Here is a 27,033-nt window from a genome sequence, read left to right as displayed (position 1 = left end):
TCTTGGAACTGAATGCTCCTATGATGTAATATATAACATATGATATAGTAAAATCAAGCTTCCAACAGCGAGTAAATTATTGCATAGAATGTATATGCACAAAAGGAAGCTTCATATATAAAATTAGGTGTAGCTCAGTGGTAGAACACTTGTTTAGCACGCTTGAGGTCCTGGGTTTGATACTCAAAACTAAAAAAAGCCCCCCACCCCAATCAGGCTTTCTATGGTTCAATGACCATATTCTACTGTAAGGTTAGTGAAAAAATGAATTCTATTGCTTTTTTTTACATTCAGGGGATACTTTAAGTCATTCTTTATTGACATATATATTTATGGCTTACTCTTAAAAATGACCATCAATTTTGCTAGTCATAAATTTTCAGTTAGAACTATGCACAGGAGTTTACAGAACAGCTAACTTCAGTATGAAACTTCCCTGATAACAATAACAAAGGTCATTTTAGCTTTTACAGGCATCAGATTTTGGGAGATATTTCTATCTAGTCTAAAAGTACACCACACTGGCAGAGAAAGGCACCAGAACTGGCATTTCAGAATTTTTCATGGTATTGTAAGGAAAAACCACTATCCTGTTGTCAGGCAGTCTTTAGCTGGTTAGCCAATACTTCCCTCTTCACAGCATTTATCACATGCATCAGGACTATAATGCATTATGTTTCCATGTTCGCTACCTAACTTTAGACTTTGCACTTCCAGAGAGCAAAGTATTGTCTTGTTTATCTTTATATTAATGAGTGTACCAATGTAAATAAAAATATAAATTAAGAAATGCATAGAATATGTTACTGCCTCTGCCAATTTTCTCCAGTAGAAAAGAGGTTTTCAGTCTTTTAAAATCTCTAGTCTATGAAAATTTACCAATACCTGAAAAAAATAACCTATGCAGATTTGGACATCATATTAAACTGAATATAAAAATGAATTGACTGCTCTATACACTGGGGACTGTATTTTAAGAATTGTGAGTCTTCATGTATGAAAATGGAAAAATGAGACCTGCTGAAACTATTCCAGGAATGGGGGTAGATGGAGGATAAAGGAAAATGAAGGAAGAGGTGAATTCGACTATGATACATTGTAAGAACTTTTGTAAATGTCACAATGTACCCCCAGAACAATAATATGATAATAAAAAGATGTAGATTTAGCTGTCAAAATTGCTTCCTCAAATTAATGTATGTTTTGTACATTTGCCCAAAGCAATGAATAAATTTCCAATAAAATAAATAATTTCTTTCCCTTGGGGGACAAAAGAATTGTGAGTCTTACAAGGAATTATAAGGCATATCTAGTCAGGATCATCAATGAAATGATGCCTGATTTTTAGTAAATAATCAATTGGCTTTTTCCAGACATGGAAGCATAAGCATTAATTTATTAAAAATATTAAACAGTACTAAAAGACAATAGAATAACAAGTTCCCAATGTATCTACGAGAAAGGATAATAATGAAGCAGGAAGTTATAATGGGTTGAGCATTCTGTTAGATCTTGTCACAATTTGGAAACTCTCATGTTATATAATTTTCAAGTGTTCCCATTTCATAAAGAGGCATGACTAATTAAGATTAACTAAATACTTTGTTGATGCCCTAATTAAGTTTAACATAAATACTTGTTGATGCTCTTTGAGGCTGTTTTATATTTTGGGTAGCTTCTATTCTCTGTTGTTAAAATAGGTTTAGATTTGTTGTTAGGCAGAAGCAAGAATTGAGAAACACTAAAGGTTTCCTTTGGTTTTTGTCATATAGAGTAAGAAGTCCCATTGTGTATTTAAAGAAATTCATCAATCATTACCATTCAACACATGTACTGGTGCTTAATTTTCTATGAAAAAGAAAATTCTCCAAATGCAAACTTAAGGTATAATTCTATTTATAAAGGCTTTGTGTAAAATGTATGGCAAGGAGTATTATTAAAATCACAAATCTTCATATTGAGTTTTTTCATCTCTAATAATAGATTTAAATTTTAATATAAAGAGCTATTCCTTTGGACCTTGTTGTTAACTTTAAGGTAACTTTAAGATTTGACCAAATCTTTTTACTATGCATTTCTGCATGCAGTGTAACACAAAAATTCTAAGTGGTTTTAAATAAATTGGTGAACCCTAGTTTTTCTTCATCATGTCTAATTATTTCTACATGAAAGCAAATACATGAGATCAAACAAAATTCATCAGAAAATAAAGAGGTTTTTCTTGGACTTTAGGCTTTCCTGACAAATTAATATTTTTGACAAAGTATAAATTTAATAAAAGTAAAGCTCATATTTTTAAAAGTTAAATTCCTTAAGAGGCTTGCAATAAAAGTTGTCAATCCCCTGCCCATCCTTCTTATTCCCCAGAGACATAGTTTTGGAAAACACCTCTCAATACTATTTTTTACAAGGTGAAAGTAATCAAATAAATTTATGAAGTCTGGTTTTTCTCCTGGAGATACCCTCCTGATTACCCTTTGCTCTTCTACTTTAGTCTAGACCAGCTCTCTCTAGATCTATTACATAATTGTCATCTTGGGGCTTCCCTCTCGTGGTCACATTACAATTCTTTACTCCTCTCATTTGAATCAGATTCAATTACTTGGATGGCACGGCACACAGTAGTACTTTTTGGTTTACTCTTCCATATTTTTTTGAGACAGGGTCTATTCCTTCACTTAAAAGCAATAACAATCTTTTCTTCAGTACTTTACTGACAAGAGGCTAAAGATAGTTGCTGTTGTTTTGAGACTCTAGGTGTCCAAAAAATTCTCTTTAGACTACTCTCCCACTTGATAATGTAGGTAAGTAAATACAGAATTCTAAGTTGGACTTTTTTCCCTCAGAATTTTGAAGACACTGCTCATATTTTCTAGTTTTCAATGCTGCTGTTAGGAAGCCACATGCTATTCTTTCAAGAAATCCTTTGTATGTGACTTATTTTTCACTCTGGAAGTTTTCAGCTCATTTTATCATAGAGGTAAACTGAAATTTCAGAATTAAATGTCAAACATTTTTTGGGAATCTGGAGACTCATATATAAATTCTGGAAATCTTTATACTATGATTTTTTGCTAGGCAAATACTACTACTTTAGCCACACCCCCAACATAAATTTTCCCAGGAATTTTCTTTTTTTACCTCTGTTTTCTCTTCTGAAAATCCAATATAAAGACAGTGGAACTACAGGATTGAACCTCCAATTTTTGTAACTTTTATCTCCTATTGTTAGCTTGTTCTGTATTCAGAGAGATTTTCTCTATCTTCTAAACTCCATACCACATTTATCCCAATTATCTCATTTTTAATTTTCTAAAGCTGCTTGGATTGCTGCACTGTTTCATAATTACAGACAGAAATCACTGTTTCTTCTGCCTGCTTCTTCCAAGTTCGTTTCATATGTGTTTGTTCTGGTCTCTAACTTTCATTTAGGATATTTTTTGTTTGTTGAAGCTTGCCTCTCTGGAAATATTGTGTGGGGTCTGTTGATCACTGGGTTTTACTGTATGGAGTTTCGGTAAAAGAAGTGGTTCTCTCATCCAGTCTTACTTTTTCAAATATATATTATCTGATTTCTCTAAAACTGTTATATCTAAACTTTACTCAGGAACTCCAGATTTTGTATATTGCTCTTTGGATGTATTAATGGCACCCTGAACTTAAAAAAAAATCCAGAACTATTGATCTCCACTGCTCACCCCTGAAACCTGATTCTATACTGTTGCCCATCCCATAGCTGGGCAGTCAAAACCACAGAAGTCATTGTTTTCTGACCTTTCTCTGTACTGTACGTATGTATACCAACTCAATCAACAACTCTGATTGGTTCTAAATTCACAATATATTTAGGATCTAACAACTTCTTTCTACTTTCACTGTTCCAGTTCTAGATAAAACTACTGAAATTAATATCTTTTGTTTAAATGACTGTTACCTGGTTCGACTTTATGATCAGAAACCCATATGTGGTCATGTCACTCTCATGATTCTATCAGACCTCTAGAGAGGGTTTAATTTATAGCATACGAAGTTCTTCATGATTTGGCTCCTACCTGCTTCTTAGCCTCATCTTCCATTTACTAACATATAGTTACATGTGAGATACTTAATGTCATATATTTTCTCAAACTCCATACTTCCCTACACTGTGCACCATTTTGGAAAGTTCTTCTTTCTCTTTTTCTACCCCTAGGAAATCAGTCATTACTTCTAATGGATCAGCATATACTTTCCTTCCGCTGTACAGCACATGCATGACAACAGTTTGTTTGTGGTTTATTGATTCCACTAGAATAGAGTTTCTAACATGGGGTCCACGATCAGGCTTCAGAAGCAAGTACTGGGAAGACTTTCCATCAATTCCCTAAAACTGACCGTAAAACTTTCATGCAGTTCATACTTTCTTGTCATGGAAGGAAACTTCAACTGATCCTCTATGACTCAGAAAGGGCTAGGAACCAACAATCTAGATGGTGAGATTCTTCTTCTTCTTTTTTTCTTTGGTGGTACAGGGGCTTGAACTTAGGGAATCACACTTGCTAGGCAGGCACTCTACCACTTGAGCTACTCCGCCAGCCCAGACAGTGAGATTCTTGAGGAAAGGAGGTAAGCATTATCCATTTTTTATCTCTATTATCATATGACTACCACAGATCATAGACTAAACACTTGTGTACTTTAGTAAATATACACAAGGAAATATGCAGAAGCAACAGATATGTGTATATTATTTAGGCAAATTTACTTAAGTCTTCAACCAGGCAGCATACTTTGGTACCCTCTATGGTCCCTAAAAGTATTCCATTTTCTTAAAGGATTCATTTTTCTTCTTCTTTCTTTTCTTTTTGGCAATACTGGGATTTGAACTCATGGCCTTGTGATGGGGCAGGTGCTCTACCACTTCAGCCTTATACTCCCAGCCCTAAAGAAATTCTTTCTTCTTGAGACAGGGTCTCATTATACAGTCTAGGTTGGCTTGGAACTTGCCAGTTAGCTCAGGCTGACTTTGAATTTATGATCCTCTTGCTTCAGCCTCCCAAGTGCTGGGATTATAGGTGTGCTCCAACCAGTTTAAAGGGATTCTGAAACTTGCAATTTTCATTGGTCTAAGTTTAACTGTCATTTAGGTTTTTACTCTTTTACTTTAAAATGTTGCATATTTCTTTTATTTACTTCTCACCCAGCCTGTAAAATGCATCTTGGTTATCAGTCACCCTAATAAATTTTTGTAACACCCAACAGACATCTAAGGGTCTATCAGATGCTTAAAAATTTTGCCATTCACAATATTCTTCCTGTGATTATTGCCTCTGCCATGTTAGGAGTGCTCTGGTTTCCTCTGTTTCAAAACAGCTCCTAAAAAACTTTCTTACATTTATGTATCTAGGCCCCCTTATAAGCATTATGCAGAGGATAGTTGAAAACAAAAATCTCAACATGTCTCTTAAAGCAGCATGTCTCTAGAAAGATTGGTACTTTACTGCACTAACTAGCAATTGATGCTTTGCAGCTTCAATCACCTTCTCTTCTTAACAGGTAGGGGAAAGAGACATAATGTTAGTGATTACTGTAGGGTAAAGGAAAACTAGCAGAGCAAAATCAACAGAGAAGTGACTCTAGTCAGTATAGTAAGCCCAACATCTCTATATGTGTTTCTATCTAGAAATCAAGTATGATATGTACTAACATGATAAGATTCTTTAAATATATTGAGACAGAAGCAAAGGAAAAAATTTAGAAATATTGTTTCTAAAACATAATCATATAATTGTAATCTATAACAATATTAGGGAAAACAAAGGAGAAAATGGGGTGTACAGGAATAAATCACCCCATGTTAGACTTCTTACCATTTTATAGAGATCTGAGACACTAATCTGGTCTGAATCCACTACTTCAAAGTCCTTCCGAGGCACCAGGTCCAGGCCCAAATGCCTAGTAAAGAGAAAGACCACACTCAGTATGCCATGTCCTCAGATTACTCATCTCTTTTTATGTGCCTAGGAACCTGTGCCTGCCATCATGATGTGGACAGAGGTTCAGACACTGTCCCAGCAGGGACATACCTTTATCAACCAACATCTAATTGTGTTCACTTTGGGGTAAATAAATGAGGCTAGGAATTTTAAGGCTGACACAATTCCAGTCATCAACAGTTTCACTTTATAACAGAATGATTGATTTCACTGAGTGGTTTTCTTTAGATCATTAAATTATGTTTATTTTTTATTTCACCCAATCCTAATAGTATGTTCAAAGTTTAGTCATGCATTTATTTCATTAGTATGAAAAAATTACTCAGGACTCAAGTAGATTTGTAATTCAAAACATAAAAATTACCTCAAAACAACACTAAACTCAAAGAGATGTATGTTTTGGTTTCAGTTTTATCTTATTTTCAATTTAATTAATACTGATATTGGCAAAAGCCTGACAGGTGTTAGCACTAATATGGTAAGGAACATTAGATACAAGTTTAACTAAAGAGTATTAGTACTTAAGACAACAGTATTTAGAAGCACTGGCATAATTTTGGACAGGAAGAAAACAGTGCTGGTAATTAGTGGTTTACTCAGTGATAGTATGAAGCAGTAGCAACAACTCTGGATATAGCCAGCACTCTTGGGTTCAAATGTTATAAATAATTTACATTCAATAAATGTTAGCTCCTTTATCACACTCTAAGATAATAGCTTTAAACCTGGAGCTTGGAAGACCTAGAGGGTTGTAGACTTCTGAAACTGAGTATGACCAGTAGATGATTGTGTGTGTGTGTGTGTGTGTGTGTGTGTGTTCATGTCTAAATTTTTTCTAAAAAGATCTATACCTTTACATTAGAGATTCAAAGATGTGCTGTGACCACTTGACTCTAAAACAAGGGTTATGGATTATTGTGTCTGGCAAAAGTATTCCATGAGACTTTGAAAAGAAAAGCATTCTTATTTTCAATTAGACTATGAATGAGTTTTAGAACATGCTAGCAAAATGAAATCTATAGACTTGTTCTGTACACAAAATTAAATTCATTTAAAAGAAAGTCAGGTATTCATACAAATGCAGATTTATTTTAATTATAATTTATAGCCTGTTTATAGGAAAAAATCTGAAAAGATTAAACAAATTGTAACAAGATGGTAAAATACAAATAGAGAACCTACATATCTATATGAGGAAGATGCAGGCAAACATACTAATAGCAGAAGTTAAAGTGATTACTATGATTAAGAAATAGACTTTACACATATACTTTCTAGAAGGCAAGCGAAAAGAGAAAACACATACCATTAAAGGATAGCTTGTATTATCCTTTATGTAAGGATTATATAACACATATAATGGATATTATAGCTTGGGCTATCTTTTGGGAAACTGAGTTTCTAAAAGGAAAAATGCTTTGGAACTAAATGACTTTTATTTAAAAACTCAGTTTGATGAGATCACTCATACACTACTGGCCTTAACTTGATAGTTTCAAATTTAATGAATTTGTTGAAGTTAACATACTTAAATCTGTAAGGGTTTATTTTTTCTACCACTGGGATTCTACCTTTTTAAATCAAAGAAAGATTCAATTCAGTTACCTTTTATTATCTATTCTTAATTTTTCTGAAACAATTTCAGGCCTCTGGCTTCTGACACTACAGCATACAAAGGCAACAGTGCCCATGAAGAGCAAAAGAAAACTAAAGCATGTTCATTCTATCCCCTTCTTCTAAAAAGTAATTTTCATTACAAAAGCAAAAATTTTGCAAGCATGACAGCAAATATTTAAAATAGAATGGAATGCAGTGTAAAGATCACAAGAATAGTATTAGTCAGTACTTGTATTGGGAAACTGGAACTATAAAATTGGTCTTTTAAAAGAAAAGAAGCTGGACATACTATAATCCTAGCACTCACTGAAGTAGGAGATTATGAGTTTAAGGCCAGCCTGGGCTACACAGTGAATTAGAGGTCAGTGTGAGCTATATAGTAAGAGTCTGTATCAAAAAAGAATGAAAAGAAGAGAAAAATAACACAGTATTTCATACATATTTAACAACTGGAGGTCCAAATATACAGTCATCACTTGGTATCCATAAAGGATTACTATTTCCAGTAGATACCCAAACTCCAAAGATGCTCAAGTCCCTTATGAAAAATGGAATATTATTTGCATACGATCTACGCAATTTTCTCTATACTTTAAATCATCTCTATATTACTTGTAATCACTAATGAAATGGAAATGCTATATAATTATAGTTGTAATAATGTACTGTTTAGAGAATAATGACAAGGAAAAAAGCCAGATGCAATTTTAAAATGTTATGTATCCTTGGCTGATTTAATCCATAGATACAGAAACCACAGATATGGAACCCAGAAAAAGGGAGGCCATCTGCATATGGAATGGTCTGAGTGTTGTAATTAGGGCACACATGAAAAAAATGACTAAGCAAATAACCCATCCAAATAGATGTTTCAGATACACCAACTTAAGAAAACTCCAGATGGTAACTAAGGAGTTAGGGCTGGAACTGAGTGTATGTGCTTTGTTGTGCTGTGGCACATACAGTGATAGGCCTGTCTGGCATCCATGCATATTCTTATCTTAGCATTATGGCATCCTTAGCTTGTCAACCACCCCAACATATGCCTATTCACTCGTACCACACATACTTTTTGAAGTATTATCATTTATCAGACCAACAGTTCTGGATATGGGGAATACAATAGTTTCGAGTCAAACAAATGTTGATATTCATCGTACTTTTTCCTGAGAACAGAATGCTTTCCTGCTGCTAGAAGTAACCAGAAGACAATACATTTAATTATGTTGGAAAATAAGAGAATGACTAATCAGCAATCTGGTAAGAACTAAAGACAGAATTATGTCTACTGAGACTATCTTCAATGGAGGAAAAGTAGTTTGTAACCTGGTGATTATCCTCATGAGGAGAATGTTGCATAGTGAGAAGCAACATTCACTACAAGTTTCACACTGAAAAACAGGTTCCAGGCTATTACTTCCTATGGGTTACTTCAAGAATAGTGAATAATAAATACAGAGAATGATCAACATGGTCTCTTCTCTATCCTCACAGCAAAGGGAAGCAATGCAGCAGAGTAATCAGGAGCATGGGCTCGGATGTTGGATTGCCTGGTTTGAATCTTGACTTCCACCAAGCCACGTTGTCTGATCTGATATTGTAGGTTATTCTAAGAGTAAATTAATGTAAAGCACTCAGTATAGTGTCTGGAATTGTAAACTGCTGTTGTTATAATTATTACTACTATGTGTAATATATCATGAACAAAAATATGGTTTAAAGTATAGGGATTGTGATAAAAGAGGTACAGTATCTGAATTAAAAAAAACCTCTTAAAACAGATGGTCAGAAGCAGGGGAAAAACATCCATGAATATCCACATATAGATGTAGTACAGAGTCAAGTTTCCAAAAATAGTTTTACTAATTGCTTAGGTGAACAGTCTTCACAAAACACCAACTCTTCCCTTACTTATTATCACTAATCGCTAATTCATTTTTTATGAGAAAACATTTATTAGGAAAATTTCGTATATTTTAACATGGGATTGTTGGATGTATGTTAATAAATAACTGAATATTTTAAAAAACCTAAACAGTATGTTACTATTGAGTAAATGGTAGTATTCTTGTCTTGTACTATATGCTTTTTTCCGTTTTACATTTTTATTAAAAACTAATACACCTGATTTTATACTGAAACTAAACTTTTTTTTATTCAAATGTGCATACAATGCCTGGGTCATTTATCCCCCCTGCCCCCACCCCCTCCCTTATCACCCACTCTACCCCCTCCCTCTCCCCCCCACCCCCTCAATACCTGGCAGAAACTATTTTGCCCTTATCTCTCATTTTGCTGAAGAGAAAGTATAAGCAATAATAGGAAGGAACAAGGGTTTTTGCTAGTTGAGATAAGGATAGCTATACAGTAATTTCCTGTGCATGTGTGTTACCTTCTAGGTTGATTCTTTTTGATCCAACCTTTCCTCTAGTTCCTGGTCCCCTTCTTCTATTGCTAGTTGAGGTAAGGATAACTATACATTAATTTCCTGTGCATGTGTGTTACCTTCTAGGTTAAATCTTTTTGATCCAACCTTTCCTCTAGTTCCTGGTCCCCTTCTCCTATTGACCTCAGTTGCTTTTAAGGTATCTGTTTTAGTTTCTCTGCGTTAAGGGCAACAAATGCTAGCTAATTTTTTTAGGTGTCTTACCTATCCTCGTATCTCCCTTGTGTGCTCTCGCTTTTATCTTGTGATCAAAGTCCAATCCCATTGTTGTGTTTGCCCTTGATCTAATGTCCATATATGAGGGAGAACATATGATTTTTGGTCTTTTGGGCCAGGCTAACCTCACTCAGAATGATGTTCTCCAATTCCATCCATTTACCAGTGAATGGTAACATTTCATTCTTCTTCATGGCTGCATAAAATTCCATTGTGTATAGATACCACATTTTCTTGATCCGTTCATCAGTAGTGGGGCATCTTGGCTGTTTCCATAACTTGGCTATTGTGAATAGTGCTGCAATAAACATGGGTGTGCAGGTGCCTCTGGAGTAACCTGTGTCACAGTCTTTTGGGTATATCCCCAGGAGTGGTACTGCTGGATCAAATGGTAGACCAGTGTTTAGCTTTTTAACTAGCCTCCAGATTTTTTTCCAGAGTGGTTGTACTAGTTTGCATTCCCACCAGCAGTGTAAGAGGGTTCCTTTTTGCCCGCATCCTCGCCAACACCTGTTGGTGGTGGTGTTGCTAATGATGGCTATTCTAACAGGAGTGACGTGGAATCTTAGTGTGGTTTTAATTTGCATTTCCTTTATTGCTAGGGATGGTGAGCATTTTTTCATGTGTTTTTTTGGCCATAAGACTTTCTTCTTTTGAGAAAATTCTGTTTAGTTCACTTGCCCATTTCTTTATTGGTTCATTAGTTTTGGGAGAATTTAGTTTTTTAAGTTCCCTATATATTCTGGTTATCAGTCCTTTGTCTGATGTATAGCTGGCAAATATTTTCTCCCACTCTGTGGGTGTTCTCTTCAGTTTAGAGACCATTTCTTTTGATGAGCAGAAGCTTTTTAGTTTTATGAAGCCCCATTTATCTGTGCTATCTCTTAGTTCTGAGTAGAGTTTTCTGGTTCTTTAAGGTATAGGATCATGTCGTCTGCAAATAGGAATATTTTGAGAGTTTCTTTACCTATTTGTATTCCTTTTATTCCTTCTTCTTGCCTAATTGCTCTGGCTAGGAATTCCAGTACTATGTTGAATAGGAGTGGAGACAGTGGGCATCCTTGTCTACTTCCTGATTTTAGAGGAAATGGTTTCAGTTTTTCTCCGTTAAGTATAAAGCTGGCTGTAAGTTTGTCATATTTAGCTTTTATAATGTTGAGGTACTTTCCTTCTATTCCTAGTTTTCTTAGGGCTTTTATCATGAAATGGTGCTGGATCTTATCAAAGGCTTTTTCTGCATCTATTGAGATGATCAAGTAGTTTTTGTCTTTGCTTCTGTTAATGTGGTTTATTACGTTTATTGATTTTCATATGTTGAACCACCCCTGCATTCCTAGGATGAAGCCAACTTGGTTGTGGTGAATGATCTTTTGGATGTGTTGTTGAATTCGGTTTGCCATTATTTTGTTGAGGATTTTTGCATCAATGTTCACTAAGGAGATTGGCCTATAGTTCTCCTTTTTGGAGGTGTCTTTGCCTGGTTTTGGGAAAGTGTAATACTGGCTTCATAAAATGTGTTAGGCAGTTTTCCTTCCCTTTCTATTTCGTGGAACAGTTTAAGGAGGGTTGGTATCAGTTCTTCTTTAAAGGTCTGATAGAATTCAGCACAGAATCCATCATTGGACTTTTCTTTTTGGGGAGACTCTTGATTGCTGCTTCAATTTCATTTTGTGTTATAGATCTATTCAGGTGATTAATTTCCTCTTGGTTCAGTTTTGGATGATCGCATGTACCTAGAAATCTGTCCATTTCTTTAAGATTTTCAAATTTTTCGAATATAGGTTCTTGAAGTAGTCTCTGATGATTTCCTGGAATTCCATGGTGTTTTTTGTTATCTCCCCTTTTGCATTCCTGATTCTACTAATTTGGGTTTTTTCTCTCCTCATTTTAGTCAGGTTTGCCAGGGGTCTATCGATCTTGTTTATTTTTTCAAAGAACCAACTTTTTGTTTCATTAATTCTTTGTATGGTTTTTTGGTTTCTATTTCATTGATTTCAGCTCTTATTTTTATTATTTCTCTTCTTCTATTTGTTTTGGGATTACTTGTTCTTGTTTTTCTAGGAGTTTGAGATGTATCATTAGGTCACTGATTTGGGATCTTTCATTCTTTATAACATACGCACTCATAGCTATATACTTTCCTCTCAGGACCGCCTTTGCTGTGTCCCATAAGTTCCGGTAGGTTGTGTTTTCATTTTCATTGACTTCTAGGAACTTTTTAATTTCCTCTTTTATTTCATCAATGATCCATTGTTCATTAAGTAATGAGTTATTCAGTTTCCAGCTGTTTGCATGTTTTTTGTCTTTACTTTTGTTGTTGAGTTCTAGTTTTATTGCATCGTGATCAGATAGTATACACGGTATAATTTCTATTTTCTTATATTTGCTCAGGCTTGCATTGTGCCCTCGGATATGATCTATTTTGGAGAAGGTTCCATGGGCTGCTGAGAAGAATGTATGTTGTGTAGAAGTTGGATGAAATGTTCTGTAGACACCAAGTAGGTCCATTTGATCAACGATATATTTTAGATCTTGGATTTCTTTATTGAGTTTTTGTTTGGATAACTTATCTATTGATGATAATGGGGTGTTAAAGTCTCCCACAACCACTGTGTTGGAATTAATATATGCTTTTAGGTCTTTCAGGGTATGTTTGATGAATTTGGGTGCGTTGACATTGGGTGCATACAGCTTGATAATTATTATTTCCTTTTGGTCTATTTCCCCTTTTATTAGTATGGAATGTCCTTCTTTATCTCGTTTGATCAATGTAGGTTTGAGTCTACTTTGTCAGATATAAGTATTGCTACTCCTGCCTGTTTTGGGGGCCACTGGCTTGGTAAATCTTTTCCAGCCTTTCATCCTAAGCTTATGCTTCTTTCTGTCGGTGAGATGGGTCTCCTGGAAGCAACAAATTGTTGGATCTTCCTTTTTAATCCATCTGATCAAGCGGTGCCTTTTGATGGGTGAATTAAGTCTGTTAACATTAAGCATTAGTACTGATAGGTATGTGGTGTTTCCCATCATTTAGTTGTCTTAGTTGTTTGTGTGTACCTAAGTTGAGGTTACACAACCTCAACTGCCTTCCATTTTGTTTTGCAGTTCTGTTTAGTTCTTTTTTCTGAGGTTTTCCATATCCTGGGTGGTTTCCTCTTTAATGTTGTCTATTTTTGTCCTCAGTTCATTTACCTGTTTATTAATTGTGTTCTGTGTTTCACTTTGGTGTTTATATAGTGCTTCTATGGTTTCCTTTATTTCTTCTTTTGCTTTTTCAAATTCTCTATTTTTGTTGTCTTGGAATTTCTTGAGTGTCTCCTGTACATTTTGGTTGTATCCAGTATCATCTCTATAAAATTCTTATCGAGTACCTGCAGTATTTCTTCTTTTAGATTATTCTTGTGGGCTTCAGTGGGTTCTTTGGCATAGTTTATCTTCATTTTGTTGGAGTCTGGATCTGAGTATCTATTTTCTTCATTTCCCTCTGGTTCCTGTAGTAATTTTTTGCTCTGGGAAACTGGTTTCCCTGTTTTTTCTGTCTTGCTGTCATTGCCCTTGGTGTTGTTATTGTCCCTGTACTGTGTGCTATTAAGTATTTTCTGGCTTGTAATAATAGCACTAGTTATATTTAGAATGGAAGGGTGAGAGGGGATGGAAAGCAAAGAAGTTAAAGGAAAACGGAAAAACAAAGAAATAAGTAGAAAAAAAAAACAAAACAAAGAAACAAACAAAAAAGGTTAAAAAGATATAATCAGGGAAAGACAGTGTACTAATCAACCGTAAGCTGAAAAGGCATTAGAGAGACAGAGAGAGGATTCAAAACCAAAAAAAAAAAAAATAATAAAATAAAAAATAAAAAGAATAAAAATAAAAAATAAGTAAATGAAAAAAAAATATATATATATAAAAAAATCTCCAAGTCAAATGCAATGAAGTTTCAGTCTTAATAATTCTGTTGTTTGTCCCTCAGCCTCCAGTCCTGGAGATGGTGCCTTAGATGTTGTTCTGTAGCTGTCTCATCAAAGGGGAAAAATAAAATAGAACAAAACTGCACAAAATAAACAAACAAACAAAACACAAAAAAAAAACCCCACAAAGTGTCCCAAGTTCAAATGCAATACAGTTTCAGTAAGTTTTTCAGCATGCAGGTGTAGTTAGGTTGTTTTCTCACCAAAGGTAGGGAGAGAGAAAAAAAAGAGTCAGGTCTGTGAATGGCTATCTGTGGCTGTGGCTTGCCTGCCTGCTGCTGTCAGCCTGGTGTTGCTGGAGGCTTTATTTATGCAGATCTCAGGGGTGAGCTTAGCACTCACCTGGCCCCGCCACAAGCTTTGTTTACTCAGAGTTCTCCTGTGTGAGAGCCGCTGCTACAAGCTTTCCCCTTTCCAAGCACACTTCGGGAGGTGACACTGCACCCGCTTTCTCAAGCCTGTGTGTTTATTTACAGCTCACGTGGGAAGTGGGTCTTCCCCCCTCTCCTGTGGAGTTTTCCTCCCACCACCACTTTTACAAGCTTTCCTGCTCCTGATTGCTGGGCGTGTGCTGCTGGTCCTGCTGGCTGGCATGTTTGTTTATAGCTCACATGGAAAGCAGGTCTTTCCCCCTCTCCTGTGGAGTTTTCCTCCCTCCACCACTCTCACAAGCTTTCCCACTCCTGGTGCTGGGCGCTTGCCACTGCTCCCACCCTCCCCGGCCAGGCCCGGCTTGTTTATTTACAGTTCTGGGAGGGATTTCCTTCCCCCACTCTTTGGCGTTCAGGGCACCCCACCCTCTTTGCTATGTGTCTTTATTGTTCCTATTGCTTATTACTCAGTTTCTCTTTTTTCCCTGGGTGGGGGTTGGTCTGTCCAGGGGACTATGCTGATCTGGCCCAAGGTTGTCTGTGGGAGTACCACATACCACTTAGCTCACCTTGTGGTCAGCATCTTCCCAAGCTGTCTGGGCACGGGAGTCTGGCCGTGGCCCCTCCTGGTTTCCTCATTCATTTTTTCTAAGAATTCAATAAATACTTACTACAGCCTATTATATGATAGGTTCATGCTGAGCTTAGGGACACAACATTGAATAAGATATGTACTCCTGACTCAGTATTCTTTCAGGTGGAGTTCTCAGAGGCTTCTATATGAAATTATTTGAATTTTATATTTCTTTTTAATGTTCCATATTTTATTCTATTTTCTATTTTATCTTTTTCTCCTCAGGTTCCTGGTCTGAATTACAGAACACAGAAAATAATTTGAAGTTAATCAATTACACACAATGAATGCTTTAGGGCACTAGGCCTTAGTTCTTGCCCAGAATTGGTTGGGAAAAGATGGAGATAATAAGATTTAGTGTGGACAGTGCCTTTTTCTAATGCTTATAGTAAAGACAGCATACAGATAATAACTATACTAATGAAAGAATAATATATCCATAAAATAACATATAATGAGATTTAACTAATAATAGCTTCCTTTTACTAAAAATTTACTTGGGCTAGGCCTTCTATATCTATCATCTCTAAGAATTATGGGAAATAAACAGTATTAGATTCATAACGGAGGAAACTGAGATTCAAGAGGTTAATTAAGTGGTCAATTAAGAGATCAGAGCTAAGTTTTTTCTCAAGCTAGGTCTGTCTCACTCTGAACCTAGGGTATTTCTATTATACCTGGTGCCATTCTAGTAATAACTGTAAAAGCTAAGTGCTAATGGCAACAAATGATTGTAATCAATTCTGTCATAATAGTTTGAGGAATAAATCTGTGTCAATACATTAGTCCAGAAGAAAATAGATGCCTACTGATTAATGAGTGTCCATCAAGCATGACAACAAATCCATTTTATTAATCAAATACATTCACACAGTGCCTATCAAGGGCAAGTATTATGCTAAATACAGGGTATAATGATCAGGGGGAGAGAGAGAAAGACAGATTGACTGGAACATGAAACTTTTAAAGTATTTTGACCACTCACACTCCGAATTCTTGAATAGAGCAAGACATTGACCAGTGAACAAAGTATCAGATATCAGAAGAGCCCTAACTGAGATGTCACTGGAGACTTCTGCTAATTTCAGATGTTGTGAAGTTGAAAAATATCACCATGTCATCAAAGGGAAAAGTACTGAGCCATCAACCTTTCTGGGTCCTACCTAAAAAAATCTACTCAGGGCAATTTGTTGGGAGGTGTTGTTTAGTCCAACAACAATTACTTTGATAAGGGATATAAGCTAAGTGGGAAGAAAGAGATAAAGATGAGTTATTGATGAAAATCTGAGAAAGAAAGTAGGAAAGAGGGGGAAGGTGAAAAATGATAGAGGGGGAATGAGGGAAAGAAAGAATAAAATGCAGCATGGTGGTGCATGCCTATAATCCCAGCACTTAGGAAGTCAAGGTAGGAGGATTGTCAGTTTGAGGCCAGTCTGAGCTACATAGTGAATTCAAGGCCAGCCTGACCTCATAAGACCCTGCCTCAAAAAAAGAAGAAAAAAGGACTTGAGGTGTGGCTCAAGCAGTAGAGTACCTGCTTTGCAAAAGCAAAACCCTGAGTTCAAACTCCAGTCCTATAAAAAAAATGAACAAATAAAATAAAAAAGCTAGAATTATAAATTTATAAATTGGTTTGTATTTAATTTTGTGCCTATACAATAAAGGCACCAATATTTCATTTGAAATATAATGTTTAGAAATGTTATTTTAATTCAATAAAAGCTAATATTTACATTTTATTTAAATTTGTACTTTCTACCTGAACGAGACTCAGAAAAATTCTATAAACTTTTCTAAGAATAAAGTATTTCTTACTTAGGTATTTTATTAAGGCAGAAATCAATTAAGTTGTATCAATTCTGAATTACTGCAATTTTAATTTGGCTGTGCTGTATTTACTGTAGTGATAAGAAACTCAAACATCTTTACAGAGGTAAAGAAAATATTAAATTAATAAAATTAACTACATTTCTAGACACATTATATTATTATTCCTTTGAACTGAATAGAACTAATGGACTAATGGACTAATTCATCACTAGATGTGATGACTAGTCTACACATATATAATGGGATAACATATAAATTTATATGCCAGAATCTTCAATGTTTTGGCCAAATAAATAATTCCTAATCTCAGAATGTAGATGTGATAGTTCTGCATTTGATTCAATAATCTAAATAAGGACTATAGGACCAGTACAGTTTTTATCCTTGCAAGTTCAAATTAGCACTCAGTTGAGTGCTAAATTATGAGACATTTAGTAATCATACTTGGAGACTAAAACAAAGATCAAATAGCATACCAGACTAGAAACTCAGCTGCTCTGTTTTAAGATTCACACTTAACAAATAGTTTGAGGTCCTGCAAAAGTATATGGACTTTGGGATCAGTTCTAGGTACAAATGCCAGTTCCACCACTCATTATACTATAAGTAAAATGGAGCTCTTGTCTTATAAAGGCATAGTAGTATTTCATTTCAATAGTACTTACAAGTGAAACCATGCACTTGCCACAGTGACACAGGTACATGCACTCCATAAATTATTAATAGTTTTTAAATAGATTCTGAAAAGGCAGAATGTATTTATGTATGTAAGAGCTTATAGAAAAGGCATAAAATTTGAAATCATATGTGATTGATATTTAATTATACCAATTAAAACATTAAAATATATCCAGGAAACATTGTGCATCTGTCATTATTTTAACACGTGCTAAGCTTCTGTGTTTTATAGCATCAGAACAAGAAGTAGGGAACTATCTAGGCAGAAAATGATAATGATGAATATGGTTATTAATGCTCAGCTTTTGCGTGGGACAGACTCTTTTACACAAGCTAAAAGTATAAAAAAAATTTTATAGTAAACCATCTCTTCGAAATCAAGCAAGCACAAGGGAGAATAGTTCTACAAATCTGGAGTAAATGTGTCTTTACTTTTACCTTTATTAATGTTTAACAGCATAGTTTAGAGAACATTATCTGATCAATGTACACCTGAATTCTTGTTATAATATACAAGTATTCTGTGGTGTGTACCAAGCGACTCATGTTAACAGTCAAGAAAGGAGGGGATTAAACAAAACTAACAAGAACAGTCACTTCAAAAAGGTTACAAATAACCAATTTAGGGTTATATTTTTTTATTTTTACTAATAACCAGTGCCTTTCTAGGTTGTATTTGAGTCCATATTTCCTGATTTATTCTTCCACTGTATAGGAGGACATCTGTAAGTCCCTTCTACAGAAGGGGGCCATTAGAGGTAACTTGAATACCTAAAAATGGTTTTATTTGATCCCTACACACAATTGGTTAGATTGCTTACAAAATCCTGGCTGGCAAATCATTTCCCCACAGAACTATGAAGACATTACTTTATTATCTTCTAGCATCCAGTATAAATGCAGTGTCATTACTTTGTAAGAGAACCTTTTCCCCGTAACTGAACACCTTTAGGGATCTTCTCTTCATCTTCGGAGATTTTTGCTTTGGAGTCTTTTCTCTTTTCTTTTTCCTCCATTCATTATACTAATTCTGCAATAAGCCCTTTCAATCTTAAGACTGCTGTTTTTGGCTCTGGGAAGTTATTATTTTTTTTGTAAATTATAGTATCTGATGTTGAACCATGTTTTATTGAGCTTCTGGGTTATACTTCTTTCCTTAGCTATTTCACATCTTTCTGTTTTATCTTCAAATAGATCACATACAATTTATCTTTTCATTGTGAATGCTTTATTTTGGAAGTCACATTCTTTTTTTTTTCCCCCATAGAATCTTATTATGCACAGTGGGCCTCCCAATTCTCTTTGTGGATATTTGAGGATTTTGTTTTGTTTTTAAGGTTCTTTACAAATTGCCACTTCTCTCTGGAGACAGGTCATTTCCTCTTGATCCTGGTTTCTCTCTTCCCAGAGAAGAATTTCTTTAAGTAACTGGTGATGTTTGATTGTTCATTCAGATCTAAAATATACTAGAAGAGATGTAGGGAGCTTTTATATAGGTGCAGGTGACTGGCAAGCTTCCCATTCTGGTAAGTGGGAGGGATTTGGTCATTATACTGTGAGATTTTAAAATGACAGATTATAGAGGGCTCTGCAACATGGTCCTAGTTCACCCTTGTTGTTGCCCACTTTTCCCCCAAATTCTTGGTTTATTTGTTTATCTGAAAGGGAAACACCTGGTCACACATTCTGTTCGTGGGCCAGAATACTCCTTATACATACTTTTAAGGCCTCCCTTTTTAAGCTCCAAGGTTCTCTATACCCTCCCCTGACTCTGGGAACAGCAGGGGAGAGTGACTCCCTCCTTAGGCTAAAGTTACCTACACATATGATAGCCTTCTTCTGTCACTGATTTACTTTCTAGCTTCTATAAATGGATTTATTTATTTATTTGTTTGTTTGTACCCTCATCCCCTTTTATTTTATATCATTTCAATAATGTCTTGAGAAAGGAGAGGAAGTAAAGACACATACTTAAATATACTTGAGGTATCTGTATAGCTGAAGTATGAAGCAACCCAGTTACTTTGAAGTTCAATGGATCTGATTTTAAGAGAATTGAAACAAAAGCACCTTAATATATCAACTAGAATTTAGGAAGAAATAAAATTTCACATGCCAAAGTATTAGAATTTTATGTCTAGAGCAATAGAAAATCATCATACCCACTATACAAATACAGGACTCTTTTTGAATGACAAGGTAATTAAGAATATTCTAAAGTACATATGTAGGGTTTGAGGGCTATATATATCCAGATTCATTTAATGGCTATAAAATTAAAGGACTCTTGGTTCACATTTATTTTATTTTTTTTTAAGTTGCCCTTTCTTTTCTTTTTTCTTTCTCTTTTTCTTCTCCTTTTTTTTTCTTTTTGGCACTTGAAATAATATGTAGGATAGTTAGAGCAGTCGTTTATTATTTAAAATAATTTACTAAACTTTTTTTTCTTTTATTATTCATATGTGCATACAAGGCTTGGGTCATTTCTCCCCCCTGCCCCCACCCCCTCCCTTACCACCCACTCCTCCCCCTTCTTCTACCCCCCACCCCCTCAATACCCACCAGAAACTATTTTGCCCTTATTTCTAATTTTGTTGTAGAGAGAGTATAAGCAATAATAGGAAGGAACAAGGGTTTTTGCTGGTTGAGATAAGGATAGCTATACAGAGCATTGACTCACATTGATTTCCTGTGCATGGGTGTTACCTTCTAGGTTAATTCTTTTTGATCTAACCTTTTCTCTAGTTCCTGGTCCCCTTTTCCTATTGTCCTCAGTTGCTTTTAAGGTATCTGCTTTAGTTTCTCTGTGTTAAGGGCAACAAATGCTAGCTAATTTTTTAGGTGTCTTACCTATCCTCACCCCTACCTTGTGTGCTCTCGCTTTTATCATGTGCTCATAGTCCAATCCCATTGTTGTGTTTGCCCTTGATCTAATGTCCACATATGAGGGAGAACATACGATTTTTGGTCTTTTGGGCCAGGCTAACCTCACTCAGAATGATGTTCTCCAATTCCATCCTTGGTTCACATTTAAAAAAAAAACAAGATTTTTAAAAAGTAATATTCTGATAGTGAGGTCTAGAATCAAGGAATCTGATCTGGAAGAAACCTCAAAGATAATATAGTCCAATTCTCTAATTCTTTTTTCTAAAGATAAAAAAAAGGCTGAGAGAATTTTAGACTAGAATCAACAACTATACCTAGAGAACTGAAGAAACCTTAGTGTAGAATATAATCATTAAAGAGAATCTTTGATCAGGCTCAAATTCCCTGAAGACTGAGTTATCATAAACGAAACGAGAGATGCCCAAGTAATGTTCATACTTACTCATTACCCCAGTCCAGGCGCACAGTGATGTGTCGCTTAACCTCCCGCACCTGATCCTGAGTCAGGTGACCAGACAGTAGTTGCCTTCGCAGGTCAATAAGTTCATTCATCACATGGCGTAGTTTGTAGAAAAGATCTACTTTGTGTTTCTGAAAGGGTATTTTTGGTGTTGGGTGAAATATAAAAGGAATATAGAGAGGGAATGAAAAGAGAAAGAAAAATAGTTAAACTATGAAAAGTGCTCATTTCTCTGAACCTTAAAGGCAATGTAAAGATGAACTTATTTAACAGTCTTAAAGTCTGGAAAATAAATCCAAAAATAAAATTTTAATATATTTAGTCACAAAAAGTCCTAATGTTATTAGTTCCTACTAAAATTTGGTGATAGTAACATCTAACCTAGTAACATAATTGATCTGAATCATACAAAAGTAACATTTCTACCCCATCCTGGACCACTCATTTCCAAGTAAATCCAAGTTACTAAGCTTAATCAGAATGGTAAGCCACACAGTAGCCCAAAGCTGTTTTCTCTGACAGAAGTTATAATGCACTTAATAGCAAAGATTTCAACCACCCAGAAACCATCTCTGGTTTTTCGAGGAGGAACACTCAAGTTGAAAGAGGGAGAAGGAGACTTATTTGCCCTATTTTGAAGCAACTAAAGTTTCAATATAAAGCCAATCTCTGGAGTGAGGTTCATTTCTTAGTTTCTAGGCCTCATATAGCTTTCTAGTTAGCTTTTCTAAATAGTGTGTGTCCCTGGAGTCATAGATTTCTAGACTTTTTAGTTTAATAAAAAGTGTCACCTTTAGAAGAGGTAAGTAGAAACATCATAATGAACTTAATTATGGACATTGTAGTGGTTATTACCTTACAAGTAAAAAAATGTAAGTGTTCTGAGAGTAGATACTTCAGAAAAAAAGACGTATTTAAGAACAGATTTAAAAACTCAAATCCTATTTTCTCACAAGTGAGTCTTGGTTTTCAAATATTTAGGATTCTGTTTCTGTTAGAGAGAAGAATAATTCTGTATGATAATTAAAATTCTTGGAAAAATTCTTATAATTTAATCAATCTATAAGGAACATTTTAAAAGTCAGATCAACAGTCACTACAATGTTAGTCAAATAGCTACATGGGATTTACCCTTTAAAAAGGCATGTGCTGAAATAAGCGTGATTCAGGTGAAGATATAACAGTAAAGCAGGTACAATGTGGGGGTATACCTGTGGGAAAGGGGAGGGTGAATGGAGGAGATGAAGGTGGGGGAATACGGTTGAAGGGCTTCATATACATACATGAAACAGAATGATAAAACCTCTTGTAATTGCTTTAAGTGGGACAGGGAGGGGGTTGTTATTCAGAATTGGTACAATAAATCCCCCCTGTACAATGAATATATGCTAATAAAAATGAAAAGAAGTAAGGGTCCATCTCAAAGACCAATTGCATATAGAAGAGCACAGGAAACATTAAGTCTAAATACATCAAATAATTTGTCATCCTTTCCTTAGTTGAGGAATAGATGGTATACTGTATACCTTGATGGTATACAGTACATGCTTCCACCACATGCATTTTAAAATTTTTTCTCAGTACTGAGGACTGAACTCAGAGCCTTGTGCTTGCTCAGGGCACTCCTTCAGTTCTTTTGCTTCAGTTTGTTTTTCAGATAGGCTCTCAAGCTCACTTTTCCTGGGTTGGCTTCAAGATTGTGATATACCAGCACACCAGGATATTTTTTGAGATACAGTCTTGCTAACTTATGTCTGGGCTGAGCTTGAACATTGATCCTCTTGCTTCTGCCTTTCAAGTAGCTGGGACTACAGATGTGAGTCACCATATCTGGCCCCATGAATTTCTTATTGATAAAAGTTACTTGTATAAGTTTAAAATAGACAGTTACAATTGTTACTTTTATATCAAATCATACATAATAATCCACTGAATGCATGCATACACAAGCACTCATCTATTTAACTAATTAACAAATTCTTATGAGAACACCTGCTGAGCATTTTTACTGTTATGATCGAAAGTCTACGTCCTCATGGCACTTTCATTTTTGACAGCAGAAATAGACAAGAGACAAATAATTAACAGTTCTAAGAAGAAATATTAAAGAAGAGTAAGGACAGTGAGTAGCCATGGGTGGGCTGGCTGGGTTGGGGAAAATGTATTGTTAGATAAGGTAATCAGAGAAAGACTTCTTTGGGTACTGAACTTTGACTAAAGACCCGAATTAAGTAAGGTGGCAACATTTGGGGGAAACTGGGGAAGTTTTGCACTTAAGAAACAGGTGAAAAGGCCTTGATGTGGCAGTGCATTTGGCATGCTCAGGATAAACAGGGAGATCAGTGTGCCTGGAGCAAAGTGAAAAAGGGTAAATGATAATGATGCAGACAGAGAGGTGGGGTTTATAAAACCTAGAAGGAGGTTGGATTGTATTCTAAGCAAGACGAAGATTTGAAGTCAGATCATGACATGATCTAACAAGTCTTGAAAACATCATTCTTGATGAGGACAAACCATGAAAAGGTAAACAGGAAAGCAAGGGTTCTAGTTAGGAGACTACTTATTGCAATAATTCACAGGATGATGGTTGCTTGGATGAAGGTAAGAATAGTGATGCTGGTCTGGAGGCATGGCTCAAGCGGTACAGTGCCTGCCTAGCAAACACAAGCCCTGCCTGAGTTTAAACCCTATTACCACCCCCCCCCCCCAAAAAAAGATGATGTTAAAGAGGGGCATGGAGTCGTTGTTGCTGTTGGTGATGGTGGTTTTTGAGACAGGGTTTCACTATGTAGCTAAAGCTGTCTTCAGGTTTGCAATCCTTATACCTCAGTAGATCCTGGAACCCCTATCTACAAAACATGTCAAAACTCTAAGCCCTTCCAAGCCAGGCATGGTAATGCATATCTATTATTCTAACACTTGGGAGGCTGAGGTAGGAGGATTTCACGATGTGGGACAGAAATAGACAAGGATCACTCCTGTTTTATGGCTCAGGAAACATGTCTAAAAAAGGGAAAACAAGTTCAATTTTGGACATGCTAAGTTTGACATTGGGTTCCAACACGTGGAGACAGGAAAACTAGGAATATCTAGCAGACGAAACTAAGAAAGAGTAACCAGTGAGGCAAGAGAAAGATCAGAAGAGTACTGTGTCACAGAAGCCAAAAGAAAACTGAATTTTAAGGAGAACTCTCAACTGCATTATCAAGTGCAGGTTAAATATGAAATGAGAATTGGCCAGGACATTTGGCATTGTGGTGGCTGTCACTGACCTCTACAAGAGTAGTTTTGATAAAATGGCTGGTGTTCAAGAGAAAATTTGAGAGAAGGAAGTGGAGAAAAAGCACATGCATCTCTTTTGAAAAATCTGCAATAACTGGAGACAGAGAAATGAGTAGTAAAATGGGACTGTGTAGCAAGGGAGAATTTTATTAAAATGGGGCAAAATTCAGGATAATTACTTGTATGATGAAGTGAATGATCTAGTCAAGGGAAAATCTGATGATTTGGGTATTAAATTCATTTTTTTTTTGGGTGGGAAGGAGTTTGAACTCAGGGTTTTGTGCAGGCAAAGCAGGAGCTCTACTGTGAGCCACACCTCCAGTCCAGGTGTTAAATTCTTGAACAGCCAAGAGGAGATGGGCCCCAGAGCAAAAAAGGATATACAGTTGTCCCTTGGTATTTAAAGAGGACTGGTTCCAGGACCTCTGCAGATAACAAAATCCTAGGATGCTTAAGTTTCTTATATAAAAAGGTATATTATTTGCATATAATATGTGCATATACTCCCACATTCTTTAAATCACCTCTAGACTTACTTATAATACCTAATACAATGTAAATGCTATGTAAGTAGTTGTTATAGTGTATTGTTTAGAGAAGAACAAGAAAAAAACTATATACATGCTCAGTAAAGATATAATTTTTTTCAAATATTTTTGTTTCATGGTTGCTTGACTCCTTGGATTCAAAGGATCAACTGTATTATCACAAAAAGGACAGAAAATGGACAGTGACACAGAGAGTTGGGAGATTTGATTCTGCTTCACTCTCAGAGAAATAAGCAAACCATCAGCTGAGAGTGAATGGAATGGGAAAGAGTGTTTGAGGTTTGAAGTTTGAAAATCAAGGAAACTATATACAACAGTTTCTTAGGGAATTGTAACTAGAATTGACAGGAGAATGATAGTTCCAGTTGCTAGATGGTTTTGAGATTTGTAAACCCTAATTAAAAGTGAGGTTGTTGGCTTTTTCTAGCCAAGTATCATGAAGTGTACTAATTTGGAAACATGTGTGTGTGTGCTATGATACAAATGTTTGTGTCTCCCCAAAATTCATGTGTTGAAGTCCTAATCGTGAAAGCAATTATATGAAGAGGTGGTACCTTTTGGGACATGATTAGGTCATGAAGGTAGAGCCCTGTCAAATGGGATTAGTGCCTTTATAAAACTGGCTCAAGGGAGTTTGTTTACACATTTTACTATGGTAGGATATGGTGAGAAGGTGTCAATTATGAAGTGGTGGGCTCTTATAAGACACTAAATCTATGAGTGTCTTGATCTTAGACTTTCCATCCTCCAAAACTGTGAGAAAGAAATTTCTGTTCTTTATAAAATGCTCAGCTTATGGTAATTTGTTATAGTAGCCTGAACAGGTCAGTATGTATGTGTGTATATATTTACGTGTATGTATATGTTTTTATACACACATACACATATGCAGTATATATACAACAACACATGCACATCTATATGCATATAATATCTATGCAAGAATACACTAATATCAGGCTGGCAGAATGGCTCAATTGGTAGAGCGCCTGCCTACAAGTGTAAAGCCCTGAGTTCAAATCCTAGTACCACCAAAAAAAAAAAAAACAAGAATATACTAATATAGTCTTTTAAGGCATTAGACACAATTTTTAATCAGGAATTTCAGATATTTTTAAAAGATGACTACAGTATCTCCTATTCCAAGTATTCTTTTGCAATAACAGAACACTAAACACCTTTCATCATGAGATGGGGTCTATGTCTCCATGTCCTTGAATCTGGGAAGGGCTTGAGATTTCTCTGACCAAAAGAACATGAGAGCTGTGTTCCAGGTCAGTTCTTAGCTCTTAACTAGTCTAGCTATTTTTGCTTGCTGCCTCTTGGGATGCTCCCTCTCAGAATTAAGCAGCTCTGCTGTCAAAATCCCAAACTCCATGTTGAGGCCACATTATACATTTTAATAATTAGTCCCAAATGAATGTTTAAGCCATCCCAGTTGAGTATTCAGAAGCCTATGGCCCCTACCAATATTTAACTACAACAGAGTGAGAAATAAGTGAAACTGCCCAACTCAACTGTTTAAACAATAGCAAATAGTGTTTTAAAACACTAAGTTTTGGGTGGTTTGTTATACAGGTAATTGAACAGTTACACAGTTCTTTTTTTCTTATAGAAAATGAGTTACTGTTTTTAACTATATAAAGATCGAAACACCTATGCTAACCTATTGGGCAAAGACACATTACGTTGTTCTTGTTATTCAAGGCTAATTTAATGACCTTTTTTGATCTTTTTGACCAGGCAAAGCAGTGGACGTTCCACCAGTTTTGCTCTGATACCACATGACATGCCTGGGTTTATTAGCAAAACAGAGCACATACCACTGAAGGTGAACAATCTGAGCAACTAGTACCAGAGCACATGATTCATCTAGGATCAGATGATGCCACAGGACACTAAATATGCCACTTGGGACAGACAATAATTTTCTACTGAGAGGCTTGCTCCTCAGTGGATTAAAATAACAGTATAATAATTAGGTTGGTGCTGTAGGTCTAGTTTTTTCAGCATAATCATCCCAAGTTCTTGTTACTGCTAAAATAAGCAAAAAAAAAATTCCAGGAGCAAGAGCAGGAGCAGAAGCAGCAGGAGGAATCAGAGAGGAGCAGGAGGAGTGAGGAGC

The 27,033-nt window shown here is 35.7% G+C and overlaps 1 protein-coding gene across 10 annotated transcripts in view; it reads right to left on the bottom strand.

Annotated features, from left to right (window-relative positions):
* The window catches only part of Dock3 (dedicator of cytokinesis 3), a 561,871-nt gene that overhangs the window by 204,131 nt on the left and 330,707 nt on the right, over positions 1-27,033 (bottom strand). For all 10 annotated transcript variants that reach the window (XM_074059333.1, XM_074059340.1, XM_074059334.1 and 7 more), the window contains 2 exons: positions 21,061-21,209; positions 5,850-5,934 (listed from right to left, as the gene is read on the bottom strand). In XM_074059333.1, coding sequence (XP_073915434.1) covers positions 5,850-5,934; positions 21,061-21,209 — 234 coding nt within the window. The remainder of the gene's footprint in view (positions 1-5,849; positions 5,935-21,060; positions 21,210-27,033) is intronic.

The sequence above is a fragment of the Castor canadensis genome, chromosome 17 (genome assembly GCF_047511655.1).
Source record: "Castor canadensis chromosome 17, mCasCan1.hap1v2, whole genome shotgun sequence".
In the NCBI taxonomy this organism is placed as follows: domain Eukaryota; kingdom Metazoa; phylum Chordata; class Mammalia; order Rodentia; family Castoridae; genus Castor; species Castor canadensis.
The sequence above is the reverse complement of the archived record's forward strand: the minus strand, read 5'-3'. Positions and strand labels throughout refer to the sequence as shown.